Source organism: Perca fluviatilis, chromosome 4 (genome assembly GCF_010015445.1).
Source record: "Perca fluviatilis chromosome 4, GENO_Pfluv_1.0, whole genome shotgun sequence".
NCBI lineage: Eukaryota > Metazoa > Chordata > Actinopteri > Perciformes > Percidae > Perca > Perca fluviatilis.
The window spans coordinates 2154121-2170569 of record NC_053115.1 but is presented as its reverse complement, the minus strand read 5'-3'; the positions used below and the strand labels follow the sequence as shown (position 1 = coordinate 2170569).

Sequence of the window (16449 nt, the reverse complement as noted above, 5' to 3'; positions counted from 1 at the left end):
TCGGTTAACTTCAACTTATTTGCCAAATGTTTGGGGTTTCGAGGACATAGAGTTGTCACCCTGCCACCACCATGATCACATGATAAACCACACTTGATCTTCAAGTTGATCTTGAGTCAAACAACATCATATGTTGTGTAGATCTTCTCCACTGGAAGAGGCCTCATTAAGTCACAACATATCACAAGTTGGCAGAAGTTGGATGTCTTATTTCGTAAGATATCATAGGAATTGTGCAAACGTTTTCGTACAATATAATTCAAACCTGTTCATGAGAATGCAATGTATTACCAACTGAAGAGGACTGTGGTGTGGGAGGGACTGTCGTTCTCTCTCTCTGTCTGTGTAGCCTAAGTTCTGTGTTATACTATAACTGGATATAGTTCATCATGATATATTATGATATATTATGTGTGTGTATATATATATATATATATATATATATATATATATATAAATAAATTGTTTTTATTATATATTATATTTTAGTTCATTACCTATATTAGAAATCTGAATTATTAAGTTTGATATGGCATTTCTCTCTCTTTGAAATGGATTAAGCTAATTACCTTAATTTTTAAATTGAATTTCTTGATTAATAATTGTGAAACTGTGACATTTCCTTTGACAAAATATAATGACAAAATATCATGAAATCCCTAGTTGAAATTAAGTACCAGATATCTAAAATGAACTGTTCCACCAGGAAGAAATTAAGTGTTGATATCAAGAATTAAAACTTTAACGAGTCAGAAATTATTTGTAGATATCATTAGAATTGTTACTAGTCAAAATTACATTATGATATCTTGGCTTGGAATCAGAGACGGAGCGGCAATCAGTGAGTGGCCCCTCCCCAAATGGCATAGCCCTGGTCGGCCTATGATGTAAAGCCATCGAACACCTCTTTTATTCTTCGTCACATTTGGAAGTCTATCGGTAACATTTACAGACGGTGTGTGAGTCTAATGATGGAAAGCCAAAAAAGAAAAATGGAAAGGTCAGAGACGGTCAGACTCAAAAGGAAAGAAAGGGATCATGTTGCCGTCCTGTGTGTTGTTCATCCACCCAGAGGGCCAGTGGTCTATGAAATTCCCCGGTAGATTTTTTGGTCCCACTCCACCGCTGCTTGGAATTCTACGTAGTCAAAAGACAATGGACCTTTTTCACAGCAGACATGTTGACATGTCATAGTAGGAAAAGCACAGGTGTATTCAAAACCATTAATGATGGCTGCATTCCACTTAGGAGAGGTCCTGGTATTGTGCATGCTGACTCACTGAAATATCTCACTGGGACACTTGATGGAACTGAGCCATCATTAAGGTTATCAATTTCAGCTGTGCTTTTCCTACTATGACAAGTCAAAATGTCTGCTGTGAAAAAGGTCCATTGTTGATGTCTGCAATTGCTATTACCGCTACTGATAAATGTTGAAAGGACTTGCCATATATTGAAACCTGCTGAACAGCTGGGTCATAGACCTCAGCATTGATTTACACCAATAACTGTGATCTAGCAGTCTCACTCAAAGTCATTTTTTCAGGTTTTTCAGAAAACACAAAAAACTGAATGGCCTAAGACACACACTTGACATAGGCCATTATACTAAAGGTGTAGAATCACATGACTTGTTGTTCAACTGAGGATGTAGGCAATTTTACCAGAGGTGGCCAGCACCATGAGGAGATGATTTAGGCAAACAAATATCTTTTGTCAAAAAATGACTTAGGCCATTATTTTAGGAAGGTGACGATATGAATGTATACATGGTGTGCTAAACTGTACATGTACAAGAAGTTTATTTAGCACTTTTCTTTCCTTCCTTCCTCATTTCTTTCTTTCTTTCCTTTCCTTTAATTGAGTCTTTATATAGAAATCTAAGTTTTTTGATCGCCTAAATTATGATCTGGACAGTATGTCAGGGCATTAAAGACCTCGTCTGTTCTCATTATTTGTTTTTCGTGCAGCAGAACAGTTTTTACCAAATAGTGGAATTAAATTGTCATATACACAATGCAATGTAATTTATCATTACTTCTTTTTATGTCTGTGGAGTTGAATGTTAAGGTGGGGGTAAAAAGCACATTGCCATCTGGACAAATTATCTGTGGTGACTAAAACATTTTTATTTTTATGCTTGTTCCAAATGGTTAAAAAAAACATTGTGAGATATCTCGTTGAGTCTGATGTAAAGCCAAATGGGCGTCAGTGTTGTCAGAACCGTTCATCTCCCAAAATGTTTCATGACCCGAGTTGAATTCAAAACTTGACGTGTTTTACTGGGAAAGAATTAAGCTTTTCCTTTAAAGCTTTTTATTAACTGAGCAGGTCTTTGTGCACCCACCAACCAAACAAAGGCCAACATATTGAGTAATTCTTAGTGTTAGCTGATTTTACTGCAGTTCTACTTCATGTGATTATATTTAACAAATAAAACTGATTCATTAAAGTGATGGTTCGGAGTAATTTCACCCTAGGGTCCTTTGCACCATGACCTCGAGCCAAACACCCCCCCAGAAGCTTTTTTCACCTGTGTCTAACATTGGGAGAGTTAGTGTAGAGTAGCGTTATCAGTTGAATAGCTTAGCGTAAGGGCTAATGGATCCATGTTTGTATCTCGTAAGTTACCCCACTAATAATGCCCAAAATGATACCAAACTTCTACACTAGTACAAATAGGTTATCCTCTCATAAAACGATGGATTGGAAAGTTTATAAGTACACCAGAAGTTTATGTAAATCACACTTGCCTGTTGGCTTCTGCTCTCTCCTGCTACTGCAGTAAGACGAGTGCTTAGGGACCATCTACAAATTACAACACCGAAAAGAGATGCAACAAAAATATTTATTAATTTAACTTTTTCTTTTTTTTAAGTAAGTGCTGTAGTATAACTAGCAGGAGACAAGTTATAATTGAGGTAAGTTTGGAGACATTACCTTATTTAATCATTAAATTAATAATATTTATATATATAATATATATTTTTCTCTTTTCCGTGTTGTAATTTGAAGACGTCCCTAAGCACTCGTCTTTCTGCCGTTTCCCGGTGTGTGAGGCGTCCTCCCCTGGTGTGTGGTGTTTGCTTTCCCCGTTAATTTAATCTCCCTATAGACCATGCATCACGATGTCAATTAGTTGAAAGCCCGCAGCATCCGACTAAGAAGCTAAACGAGACTCTTTGCGTGAGTAACTTACGCCAAAGGACCCTGGCCAAGCATCTGTTTTTGACGCACTGCCAAAAGTACATTGTACATTGTACTTTTGGTACATTGTACTTTTGGCGTTACATTTGCCTTGAATCAGTACCATGAAGCATTTAGTCAACACATTCTGACAACTAGCAAATATAACCATTTCGTCTGCATACATAATCAAATATTGTGAGATTAAACACAACCTGACCTGCCATATTCTGGTCCAGTTTTTATCCAATTAATTTCCAACTGTATTGATGTGCTTGGATGCTATTGTTTTTGTTGCTGTGCTGTTGCTCTCACACACTATTCACATTGTTCTGATTATTATTTAGCAGGGACATCACGTCCTTTTTTGGGGCAGAGAGCGGGGAAATTCCATTGAACAGAAATGAGCCTTAATAGTTTCAGCCCATAGAGACCAGTGCAGCTATGTTTTTCTCTCACTACAAAATCTGGTGTGGAGTTACTCATCGACTGTCTTAATAGTTTGCAGTTCACTGATCACAGAGTCTTTTAATCCAAAGAACACATTGACAGTCATCCTCAACCATCCTAATTTTAAAAAGATTGTTTTTTTTGGGACTTTTCCGCCTTAAATTTTGACAGGACAGCTAGGTGAGAAAGGGGAGAAGACATGCAGGAAATCAAACCCTGGATCTCTGCGTCGAGGCATGTATATGTGCACCTGCTCTACCCACTGATCCAACCCGGCCACACTTTAAACTATACTCTTTCCCTAACCCAAACAAGTAGGTTTTATGCCTAAACCTAACAAAACCTTAACCATAGTGACGTCAGATCAGAAACTGTGTCGTTCTTGAGTTCTTGTGTCGTTCTTGTCGTCCATGAATTTTGTTGATTAATTTGGAGGACTTGTATGCCATAATCTATGGCGGGCTGATCCGTTCACATTGATTTTAAAATAGTCAATCAATCCAATGGTACCAGCACCTCTAAAACTCACAATTTAGGAGCGCATGCACGGTGTGAGAGACCAGAGAGGCTAGTGCTCCACATGCTGTGGGCACAATGATCTAAAATGTATTAATTATCAACAATTGAAACTCTGCTAAAACAACTGGAAACATCATTTGATGCCTGCCCTGCTATAAGAGTAAGAAATTACTTATTTCGGGCATATATATATACACTAGATCGCGCAATAAGCCAGAGATGTCGGAATCAAACTCGGCCAGATTTAATGATCTGGAGCATAAGCTTGATAAACTTTTGTAAATGCAAACAGCAGGAAATACACTTATGGCATCATTGGCTATGCAACTGGACTCCAGCGACAAGAAAGTGGAATTACTCACTAGGGAAGTGCATCAGCATGGAGTCCAGTTAGAGGATCACCAAAGTACAATTGAGGTGTTGAAGAAAGACCTTGCCCAGTATATATTGATCTACTGGAAAACAGGCAGCGGGAGAAGAAGGAGTTTGAAACGAGATGTAACCAATGAGGAAGTTACCTAAAAGTAAATAAGTTCATTTGAAGAGATCAGTGCTCTAACTGCAAAAGAGGAGCAACTGACCTTACCAAAAGCATGCTCTACAAGCAGGTAGACTTAGAAATGTATAGATGGATGTTAGTTATGGGTGTATGTTTGCTATGGGGTGTCTGTTCATTTGTCCTTTGTATGTCTAATATGTATGAGTGGCAGGAGTTGCGTCTTGTGTGTTCGGTTTCCTATTAAAGTTATATCAGTCTAGAACTTGGCCAAGTATATTTACCTTTATGTCCATCATACTAAATATTGGATAGTAGTCATATTAAAACTAACCCTAATAAATTCACTGTTACAACGTGGAACGTAAATGGTGTTAAAGACAGGGTAAAGCAACAAAAAGTCCTGCAACACTTAAAGAAATTGTCTTCAGATATAGTTTTTCTGCAAGAGTTGCATCTGAAACCTGGTGAGATTAAATTCCTAAAACAAAACAGTGGGTGGGAGAGGCATTCGAATCAACCTACACATCTAATAGCAGAGGAGCAGTTATTTTGATAAGAAAATCCTTGTCTTTTAACTTAATCTCAAAATACTCTAACACAGAGGGACGATATTTAATAGTTACGTGTGAAATTCACGGAGCTAAATTTACACAAATATACAAATATATTCTCTCCTTCCTCAGCTAATATGAAATATGTCAGAATTATTCTCATGCACAAAACAGCTATAGCTGTTTGGATTACATCTGTGTTTCCAGAGAAGGAGTAGAAGATGTAATCACATCTAAAATACAATATATAGTTATATCAGACCATGCTGCAGTTACATGCACTATTTGCCCGCCAACAAATAAAGTACTACAAAGAATCTGGAGAATGAACAGAAAAATACCTGAAAGATGAGGAGTTTATTGATTACGTAATAAAACATATTAATGAATTCATAACAATAAAAGTCACAACCAGTAAGGAGAAACTACCAGTTCATATTATATGGGATGCATTTAAAGAATATATTAGAGGGATCATTATTTCTTTTTCGGCTAGAAAGAAGGCAGAATTAAATAAAAAAAAGTTAAACAATTAGAGACCGATATCAGTCAAGCAGAACACCTACATAACAAATCTGGGGTAAGAAAGGATATGGAGTATCTGCAAGGATTGAAGCTACAATATGACCAACTGTTGCTAGAAAAAGCTAGTAATATTAGGTATAACATAAATAAATTAAGATGCACATCATCAAATAAGACAGGTAAGCAGTTATCCTCTATGGCAGTGGTTCTCAAACTTTTTTCAATAATTTACCCCCTTTGGAACAGTTTTTTTTGAGCGCAAATTCTTTTTGGTAGAAAAAAAAAGTCTCTATAAAGAGGAACAATACAGTGATTTCAGCGATAGATTTACTAAACAACAGCCTTGTACCCTGGAAGACATTTAAATGCTGGTGGAAAAAGGCAACATTAAAAAAAAAAAGACAAAACCTTGGAAAAAGGTCGAAATAAAATCTTAGTAGAAAGACGGAAGGCGTGTGTGTGTGTGTGTATTTGGGATGTGCGTGCGTGCGTGCGCAGGTGGATGGGTGGTTTGTGAGTCAAACTGCGTGCGTGCGTGCGTGCGTGCGTGGGTTTGTGTGTCAAACTGTGAGGAGGTGTGTATGTAAAAGTTGAGTAGAGGAATACTGTTACTACTAGGAGATGTATTCTGATTAGGAGATGTATTCTGATTGGAGTATGAAATTACACAGTATGCTGGTATTTGTATTACTTCTTGAGTTCTTCAGTTCACGATTTTCGAACCTGCTCTGGTTGGACGCAACAGCGGGGAAATGAGGCGCCACACGCCGGCCACAACAACGGGACGGACCGCCACATGTGGGACGCGATCACCGGGCGCAGGGGCACACGACGACGGGGAAATGAAACGCCACAACAGGACGGTTCTGGTTAGGAAGAGAATAAAACGCGGGACACGATTCCCAGTCTCCGGGGTGAAAGTCCCGTGTTGTTTGACACATCCACCCCCCCCCCGACCAACCTCCCTGCGCGGACTTTCGCCTTCTCGATACTACTCGCTACAGTAATCGTTCTGTGATCACGACCCCTGCAGCTCATTCAGAACGCAGCAGCTCGGCTTGTCTTCAGCCTCACCCCCAAGTTCTCCCACACTACACCGCTCCTCCGCTCTCTTTACCGGTTACCAGTTGCTGCCCGCATCCGCTTCAAGACACTAGTACTTTCATACAGTACACTAGTACTCTCATACAGTACACTAGTACTCTCATACAGTACACTAGTACTTACATACAGGGCCACGAGCGGATCAGCCCCAGCTTACATCCAGGACATGGTCCAACCATACACCCCAACCCCCCCACTCCGCTCTGCATCAGCCAAACTGCTTGCTGCCCCCTCACAGCGAGGGAGAAATAATCACTCAACCAGATCCTGTTCACTTTCCTGGCTCCTAAATGGTGGAACGAGCTCCCCACCGACATCAGGATGGCCGAAAGCCTATACATCTTCCACCGAAGGCTAAAAACACATCTCTTCACACTACACCTCGGATAAAAAAAAGAAAATTCTTGAAACTGTACTTTTATTTGTCTCTTTGTAGCTTTGCTTATTTAAAGCTAATGTTATGGCACTTACTACTTGTTGTCTGGAGTTTGAACCTTCACAGTTGAAAGCACTTAATTGTAAGTCGCTTTGGATAAAAGCCTCAGCTAAATGACATGTAATAAAAATATGCTTCCCGTTGAAAAACATCCCTTTAAAATTTGTAATCACCACACGAAAAAAAAAAAAAACATTATCGTTTCCTGTCCACGACTCAGTAGATTCAATAACGTGACCATTTCACGAACTGCCGTGGGACCGGGCTGATTTGTGAGGACTATGGTTAACTGCTCCTCAGATCTCTGCAGGGTGAATCCAGACAGCTAGCTAGACTATCTGTCTGTCTGTCTGTCTGTCTGTCTGTCTGTCTGTCTGTCTAACAGCTAGCTAGACTATCTGTCCAATCTGAGTTCTCTGTTGCACGACTAAAACTACTTTTGAACGTCCACATGTTCCACCAAAACTAGTTCCTTCCTGAGACTACTTAGCAGAGGCACCGTGGCTCCGTCCGGAGCTTAGCCCCGCCCACAACGATTGTGATTGGTTTAAAGCAATGCCAATAAACCAGAGCATGTTTTACTCCCATCCAGGAATGCTTTGTTGACTAGCCAGACCTTCCTCCACAGCACTGTGGAGGAGGGTCTGGCGATGTAGAGGACCTGAAGAGTTTTTTTTATTGTTTCCAAAGACCTCCTTCCTGAACATGGCTTAGATCCAGATACATTTTTCTCAAAAAAAATTGAAGAATGTCACCTTAGCTGTATCCATTCACAATAATATTATAACATACAAAAAAGTGTTATGTGGTAAATTCAGGCAATGTTACAGTGTACATAATATAATGCCATGATGCAGACTAAAATCAATGAGCTCTGAAGTGGGTTGCTGATGGAAACACAATAGATAACACTGTAGTAGAAATACAGGAGCTACTTGCAACTTTCAAAAAGTAAAATCAGTTGTTGGATGGTTCTGGTCCAAAAGCTCTACGATTCACCTAATCTAATTCACTCATGAAATGTTCAAAAATGAAATTGAAAATAGCTTTCCAATGTTTGATTGATGTCTGTTGTTGCTGCTCTGTACAGTTTTCAACAATTTATCAGTATAGTATATTATATTGACTGACAAAATGCTGCATTAATACATAGAGTGTACAGCAAAAGCACAGATTAGATTAGTTCTTATGAAACATTACTTCCATTTTTGTCCCTTTGATCTGAGGTATAAAGGATGATTCTCAGCTCCTTCTCCCTCCTCTTTCTCCTCTCCTTAATCTCAATCTCATTTTGCCTTCATTTCTCCTCATTTTCACCTTTCCTCACTTCCCTGCCATGTCATTTTCCCAAACACCCTCTTCATCATCTGACCTCTCTTCTCCTCATCATCTGACCTACCTCTCTTCTCCTCATCATCTGACCTCTCTTATCTTCATCATCTGACCTACCTCTCTTCTCCTCATCATCTGACCTCTCTTATCTTCATCATTTGACCTCTCTTCTCTTCATCATCTGACCTCTCTTCTCTTCCAACTTTTTCCTTTGCTTTCTTCCTTTTAAACCCTGTCCTTCTTTCTTTTGTTCCCTCCCTTTCTCTCTCTCTCTCTCTCTCTCCCTCTCTCTCTCTCTCTCTCTCTCTCTCTCTCTTTCTTTCTCTCTCTCTCTGTCTCTCTGTCTTCAGGTTGTTTGAGTACCATGGCCAGGTGTCTCCGGTCCCTCGGGTGGTGCCCGTCAAACGGCCGCGGCTAGCAGTGCCTCTGGTCCAGCGGGTCAGATCCTTACCGGTCAAACTGCTGGCACGTAACGCCTCGGTCCTCCCCACCAGCAACGGCAACAAACAGAGATGTAGGTCTATCTGTCTGTCTGTCTGTCTGTCTGTCTATCTTTTCTATCTCTCTATCTATCTATCTGTCTGTCTGTCTGTCTGTCTGTCTGTCTGTCTGTCTGTCTCTGTTAAATTCCTGGCAAAGTTTACTTTTTATTGATCCCCAGTGGGGAAATTACAATTTACACTCTGTTAGAAATCACTACACACAGGCCTGAAACACACTCACACGCACACACACACACACACACACACACACACACACACACACACACACACACACACACACACACACACACACACACACACACACACACACACATGCTCAGGACCTATTCATGCACAGAATGGAGAGATGTTAGAGTGAGTGGGCTGCCAGTGCTGGACCAGCTCCCTTAGTGGTTGGCTGCTGTTTCAAAGGTATTTAGAAAAACCTCACAAACTATACTCTCTTCTACAACATAATAATTATTTCTGCCCCCAAAAAACACCCCCATAAGTCATTTCTTCAAGCAGGAATTACGACTCATATATAGGAACCGGAATCAATAATATAAGTAGAATTGTTAAAATCTAAACGATACCCAACCCTAGCGTGCACTGCTGCGTCCTACAAAGCCATGCCCATCCAGCTGAAATACCACGTTTTAAGGGAGTCCTCATATAATACACTCCTGTGGCCAGTGTTGTGCCTGAACTCGTTCATATTTTGGGCGAACGTGAACTGAACGTACCGTATTACCGCCTGATGAACGTTACCGTGAACTGAACGTACCGTATTACCGCCTGATGAACGTTAACATGAACTGATCGTACCGTATTACCGCCTGATGAACGTTACCGTGAACTGAACGTACCGTATTAACGCCTGATGAACGTTACCGTGAACTGAACGTACCGTATTACCGCCTGATGAACGTTAACATGAACTGATCGTACCGTATTACCGCCTGATGAACGTTACCGTGAACTGAACGTACCGTATTAACGCCTGATGAACGTTACCGTGAACTGAACGTACCGTATTACCGCCTGATGAACGTTAACATGAACTGATCGTACCGTATTACCGCCTGATGAACGTTACCGTGAACTGAACGTACCGTATTACCGCCTGATGAACGTTAACATGAACTGAACGTACCGTATTACCGCCTGATGAACGTTAACATGAACTGATCGTACCGTATTACCGCCTGATGAACGTTACCGTGAACTGAACGTACCGTATTAACGCCTGATGAACGTTACCGTGAACTGAACGTACCGTATTACCGCCTGATGAACGTTACCGTGAACTCCTTCATTCTGGTGTCTGTGAACACCACGCTCTCTCAGTTTAACTTCGTCCAATAGGGTGCCAGATTTCTATAGAGCCTTCCAGGCCAAAACCAGGGCTAAAACACACCGTAAACAGGCCTTCATAGTGGAAAACACACCCAATCTGCCAACACCAGCCACCAGTGTCTCACCACCGTTTTATGACAAGCTCGGTGAGGATGGAAACATCTGACATTTCTGTGCAAACTTTGCCTGCCGGCTTTCAAAAATAAAATCTGCACTTACATCCACAGCAAACCTGAAACGGCACGTTGAACTGATTGGATATGAAGATGAAATCTGACGCATAGTTTCAGTGTTAAAACTGATCATTTTTCATCACTTCTAAATCATATCCTACCCACCTGCCCGACAAAAGAAGTGTGCAACAAAGCTTTCCTACAGTGTTAAAACTGATAAAATAATTGCTGTCTGTGGTTCTATATTTGGGCTGTGGCAATAATTTTGAAAACTAATAGCTCGCAGCAACATATGGAAAAAAATAACTATGAACTAAGTTCAATTTTGGAACTGTGAACTTTTTTGAAGTATGAACTATGAACTGAACTAGTTCATTTTAAAATTTGTGAACTGAACTTTGAACTAGTTCATGTAGAAAGTGAACTTTCCCAACACTCCTGTGGCTTGTATTTCCTGCCACCTTTAGTGGCGCTAATTTATGAAACATGTTATATGGGTCATATTAGAGCACATGTGTCAAACTCGAGGCCCGCGGGCCAAATCCGGCCCCTCGCTGATTTTGATCTGGCCTGCATATCAATTTAAGTTCACAATAAATTTTGGCCCGTCTAGTTTTTGGAGCTTTTTCAATGTTTTATCATTTTGTCGCTTTTTCTGAAGTTTTTGTCACTTTAGCAGACACTTTTGGTGCTTTTTTTTTTCGACGTTTTCATCACTTTTTCTGGTGCTTTTTAATTTGATGGCTTTAGTTACTTTTTCGGGGCTTTAGGGCAAACTGTAAGTGAGAAGGCTATATGAGACACGCAATAATCCAGTAAGAAATCCTGGACTTTTTCAATTAAATGAAAGCATGTGAATAAACTAAACATGTCTGGCCCTTGATGTGATTCTTATTTTCACGTGCGGCCCTTAGTGAATTTCAGTTTGACACCCCTGTATTAGAGGGTAGGAATAAACAACCTATACCGTTGTTTGGAGGACTGGATATTTTGAATATAATACTGGAGAAATCCAAGTCCAACCTAAACAACCAGTCCAATTTATTAGTTATATTCCAATAGAAAATGGTGTACGATGCATTAGCAATTACAGTAAATGCTGTTCAAATAAAGTTGTTGTGTTGGCAGTTTTAGTAAACAGAGAAATAGTCAAATTGTAGGATTCTGAATGTAAACAAAGTATATTAAAGGACAATTCCAGCACAAAATGACCCTAGGGGTTAATAACATATGTGTACAGAGTCGAAAGTTCTCTGGGACATGTTTTCATGCTAATCTAATGTGTCTGTAGCTTTAAACAAGCTACCGCTAACGCTAGTCTTTGGGGCAGAACGTAAATCTCTATTTCTACTCCACAAACAAAGCTCAAAATAGCACCACACTTCCAAGGTAGCAGAATGAGGGTCCCTACATGTCTATTGTATATTGAAATTGTTAAGAGGATAACCTAACATAACATTTGGTTTACATGTTGCAATTGTAATGTAAACATGAACGCTACTGTCTTCATAATCTATCTTTGTAAAAAACTGTCCGTACACTTACAGAGTTCTCAATGCTTGGGTTTACATGTAGTGTGGTGATATTTTGAGCCTTGTTAGTGGTGTAGAAATAGCGATTTACCATCTACCCCCGAAAGCTAGCATTAGGAGCTAACCACCGGTTTGCTGTAGCTTGTTTAAAGCTCCAGACACATTAGATTAGCATAAAAACATGTCCCAGAGAACGGTCGACTCGGTACACTTATGTTATTAACGACTAGGGTCATTTTGCGCCGGAATTGTCCTCTAAAGTTTAATCATCTTGTTACACCACCACATGCCATTAAAATCCCATTTCTCTCTGTCCTGTTCTGTCATTTTCTGTTTCTTCTCTCATATCTTCCATTATTTCCTGACGAGCTCCACCCTTGTGACCCAAACCTTCCCTTCATCTATCTTTCAAGTCTATGTTTTACATGTCAGTGGAAGGTTCAAGCATCAGGGCGACTGTTGTCACTTTATTTTTGCATTCTGCTCATTAAACATTCATTTCACATCATGCTCATATAGTGGATCTGAAGAGAGATGCTGACTCCCTGTCAGCTCCTTTCATATTTGACTTCAACCTGAACCTTATTTTTCTCAAACAGCACTTTTATTTTTCATCGAATTTCACTCTGTGCAGAGCTCACGAAGCAGTTTTCATGTCACTCATTTGAGTGTCTTTCTGTGTACTCATCAAACATGCCTACATTTGAACTGGATGTCTTCCAATAGGCATAAATCATCACATATATGATTATTGTGACAGAGACTGGGACTCCAGCTTAATACGATTATGACTGAGTAGCAAGATATGAATAAAACTGTCCAGCTTGATCCCACTAGGGGACTAAACTCATTTTAAAGGTACTAGAAAAACAAAAAACATCTTTTGAATCTTGTTCTTGATTTTAGTACATTAGTGTTTTAAGTCTATTTGGCACTTTCGTTTAAATATTGTATATAGTACATATTGGGCCTAATTTACTAACACTAGCGCAGTTTGCGCTGCGTCTGTTTATGCGAGTTCAGTAATAGCGCACGCTATGCTTCCACATTTTGCGTAGTATTTATCAACCCTGAAAACCCATCAGCCAATCAGCATCTTTCTCCGCCCACTAGACGTAAATTGCGCTGTAGCAAAGCGGTACTGGTGCTATGATATGGCTGGGTGCAGACTGCGATATTCCCACTGCTGATGCTATGACTGTTTGAAATGATCATGATGCCAATGTTTGTAATGTAGCGAGGAGTTTAACAACTGCTGGAATGGGATGTGAACGCTGAGTGGGAGATTCAATTTCATCTTTGATTTCTTCCAGTAACTCTAATGGCTGCTTGATCTGTAACGCTAAAGGATGTTGTGTTCACTGACAAAGGGTGATTCTTGTGTTACAAATATTTTCAGCCTCGCCTATGTCTTCGTCTTGCTCAAATTACTGTTGCCATTTCACCAGCGGCATAAAGGTCTATGAGGAAACTCGATTGCGGCTGGTTTAGACCTGCTTTAAGAGGCGGAGAATTTCCCCCGCAGAATAGAGGCGCGCTCTTACTGACAGTCTTTGTAAATACCACGGAATATATAATTAGGGGCACTTTGCGCTTATCCTCCCACCTTTTCGGGTGGAACTCCCACTTTCCCCACGACCCTCCCACGATCGCATATTGAAAGCGCAACTTGTCTCTTCTCGCTCATGTGGCAGGCAATCTGCGATTTTACCCAAGTGCGCCTTGTTTGTAAATAGCCCGCATTGGTTACGTCCGTCTTTGCGACCAATTAGCGCCTGGAAACAGGCGCAAATGGCTTGATAAATCTAGCCCATTGTGTCTGTAACTGATGTTGTGTATTGTCTTAACAGGTCTCTCTTGAGAATGAGACCCTGTGTCTCGGTGAGATTACCGGTATCAATAAAGGTTAAATATAAAAATTAAAACGGAACCATATTTGCTTCTGGTGTCCCCTAACCTGACTCCACCAGATGGATCGCTTCCCATTTGCTCGGCATATCCATCTGGGAACTTTCCCTTGGAGAACTTTTGGGAAGGGACGAAAATCCTGGTTAGCTGATTGGATAAACCATCTGTCTATCACCACCTATAGTTGGTGATAGACGGGCCAAATCAACCCATCTGATCAAACTCTTGATGAAACCAGTCGGGAGAAGAGCAGAAACATCTTTTCCTCCAAGAAAAGCCTCCAGTGCCGTTTTTTGCTCTTCTTTCAATGAAGGAATACTTTCTAATTCAGATAAAACTTGCGCGATAGCTACGCTCAAAACCAACGCTGATTCGCCGGTCGTTTGGCGAACGGCTCCAAATTTTCTCTACCTCAAGACGCCAGACTGATCTGCGAGGAGAAAACTGGAGCTCGCCAGATCAGGACGGTCTCATGAAGCTAGGTGTCCACCAGGTATCTTCATAAATCTGCACTTGCTAGCCAACACTCCCTCATAAACGTCACATACCACCATTCAATTAACTGCCACACGATGGCGGTTTAATCATGTGACCGTAATATTTAACGCAACGTGTGCAGTTGTAAATGCGTAGTACACGTTGTGAAATGGAACTAGTAACGTTTAGACAGCACAGATACTTAGAGTTAGCGTTAGTGACGCCATGTGTGCGCGATGTGCACAAGCCTAGGAGCATTTTACTAATGCTCTGTTAAAATAACAATGATATGCTGCGTTATTGACTTTAGACCAGGTTTTTGTTGCTCAATGGCGCGATCACTTCCCGCTGCGTCAAGATAGGAATACTCCCAGAATGCACACACAACACACCTCCCTGTAAGACCAGCACGCCCAGAATGCACCTGAACACACCTCCCTTTAAACTAGAAAAGACACTTGCGCCGGGCTTTGCACTGTGCTGGCTTTAAGATAGGGCCCTTGGTCTTGTCTCGGTCTCGATACACTCTGGTCTTTGTGATGATTTGGTCTCGGTTTAGGTTGTCTTGACTACAAAACTGCCACCCCCCCACCTCAGCCTACCTCCTTACGCAAAATGTGGCGTTCTTTTACTTTGTCACCTCACTTCCTTGTTTGCTCTCACGATAATTACTACAGCCAGGACAGGTCGCCGCCTAACAAGAAACGTAATTGTGGGTCTTTATGAGCTGCTCGCACAATTAACCCATACGATTGTTTTCTGGGTGAGGACGGGCTGCAGCAACGTACTGTATTTATATTTTTATTTTTTAATCTGAACCAGGATTTGCTATTGAAACCATAGAACATACCAATTCTAACCATGAGTCTCAAAGCCTACTACTGGCTATACATTTGCACTGTTTTAAACTAACATGCTCTTGACTTACGAGTAAATGGGATCCAGACGAGGTTAAAATGATGTGAACTGTTAAACTTTAGCTTTGACAGGTGGTGCATTAAATTTGGATTTCAAGTCTTGTTGTAAATGCCGGAAAATGCACATCACATTTTTTTGGCACTTAACTAGTTCCATATTTTTCCACATAAAAACTTCATTCAAACATCAAAACGTTCAGCTCAATTAGGACATGTGCACTATTACTCCTACTATTCATATGTGCCTTTGATTCTTTTCTGAGACATTCCACATGCGTCTCCAGGAGCATTATGTGCTCCCGGTGTTTAAATCCTCACTGACAGCCTTGAGGATAGAGAAACTGAGCGGACAGCAGAACAATTGATGTCTGGACTTCTCTCGCTCATCTGTTGTTGAGCTACTTTTAGGCAAATTGAGCTCAAAACTTACCAGGAATTCTACGTATTTGTATTATTTGTTTTTAAGCAAATGTATTGGCAAAGGGGCAACCAGAGCAACCGCGTCTTCTTTGGTCTGAACTTGGAGACTAACACTGCCACCCAAACTAGGGTTAGGGTTTTCATTTTACTGTATGTTAGATAGGGTTTACTGTGTTGACAAAATGTCAGAATTTGAAACCAGAGTGGGAGGAGTTTTAATAGATCAGACTGTTCATGCAATGAGGACTTCTTTAGATTTACTAACACTACAAACACACACACACACACACACAGAGACACACACATACACACATACACACACATGGAGACAGTTGGTGAAATAAGGAAGTAATTATGACTTTATTGTAGTGAAACCAAAAGAGCCACCAGATGTGTTGCATGACTCCAGTTGTTCTGAATTGATTTTACAATTAAATAAAATGTCCCACAGAGGTAAAAATCAAATAAAGCAGATACTACATAGTTACTAAATAAACAATCAATAACATCGCCTACAAAAATTTAAACTATTATCAAAACCATTTAAAAGCTGTGTTTGTTTTCAATGTATCTCATAGA

General features: G+C 40.4%; 1 protein-coding gene across 3 annotated transcripts in view; it reads left to right on the top strand.

The window, feature by feature from the left end:
- Positions 1–16449, top strand: part of raly (RALY heterogeneous nuclear ribonucleoprotein) — a 221264-nt gene that overhangs the window by 149455 nt on the left and 55360 nt on the right. For all 3 annotated transcript variants that reach the window (XM_039796481.1, XM_039796479.1, XM_039796480.1), the window contains one exon: positions 8953–9116. In XM_039796481.1, coding sequence (XP_039652415.1) covers positions 8953–9116 — 164 coding nt within the window. The remainder of the gene's footprint in view (positions 1–8952; positions 9117–16449) is intronic.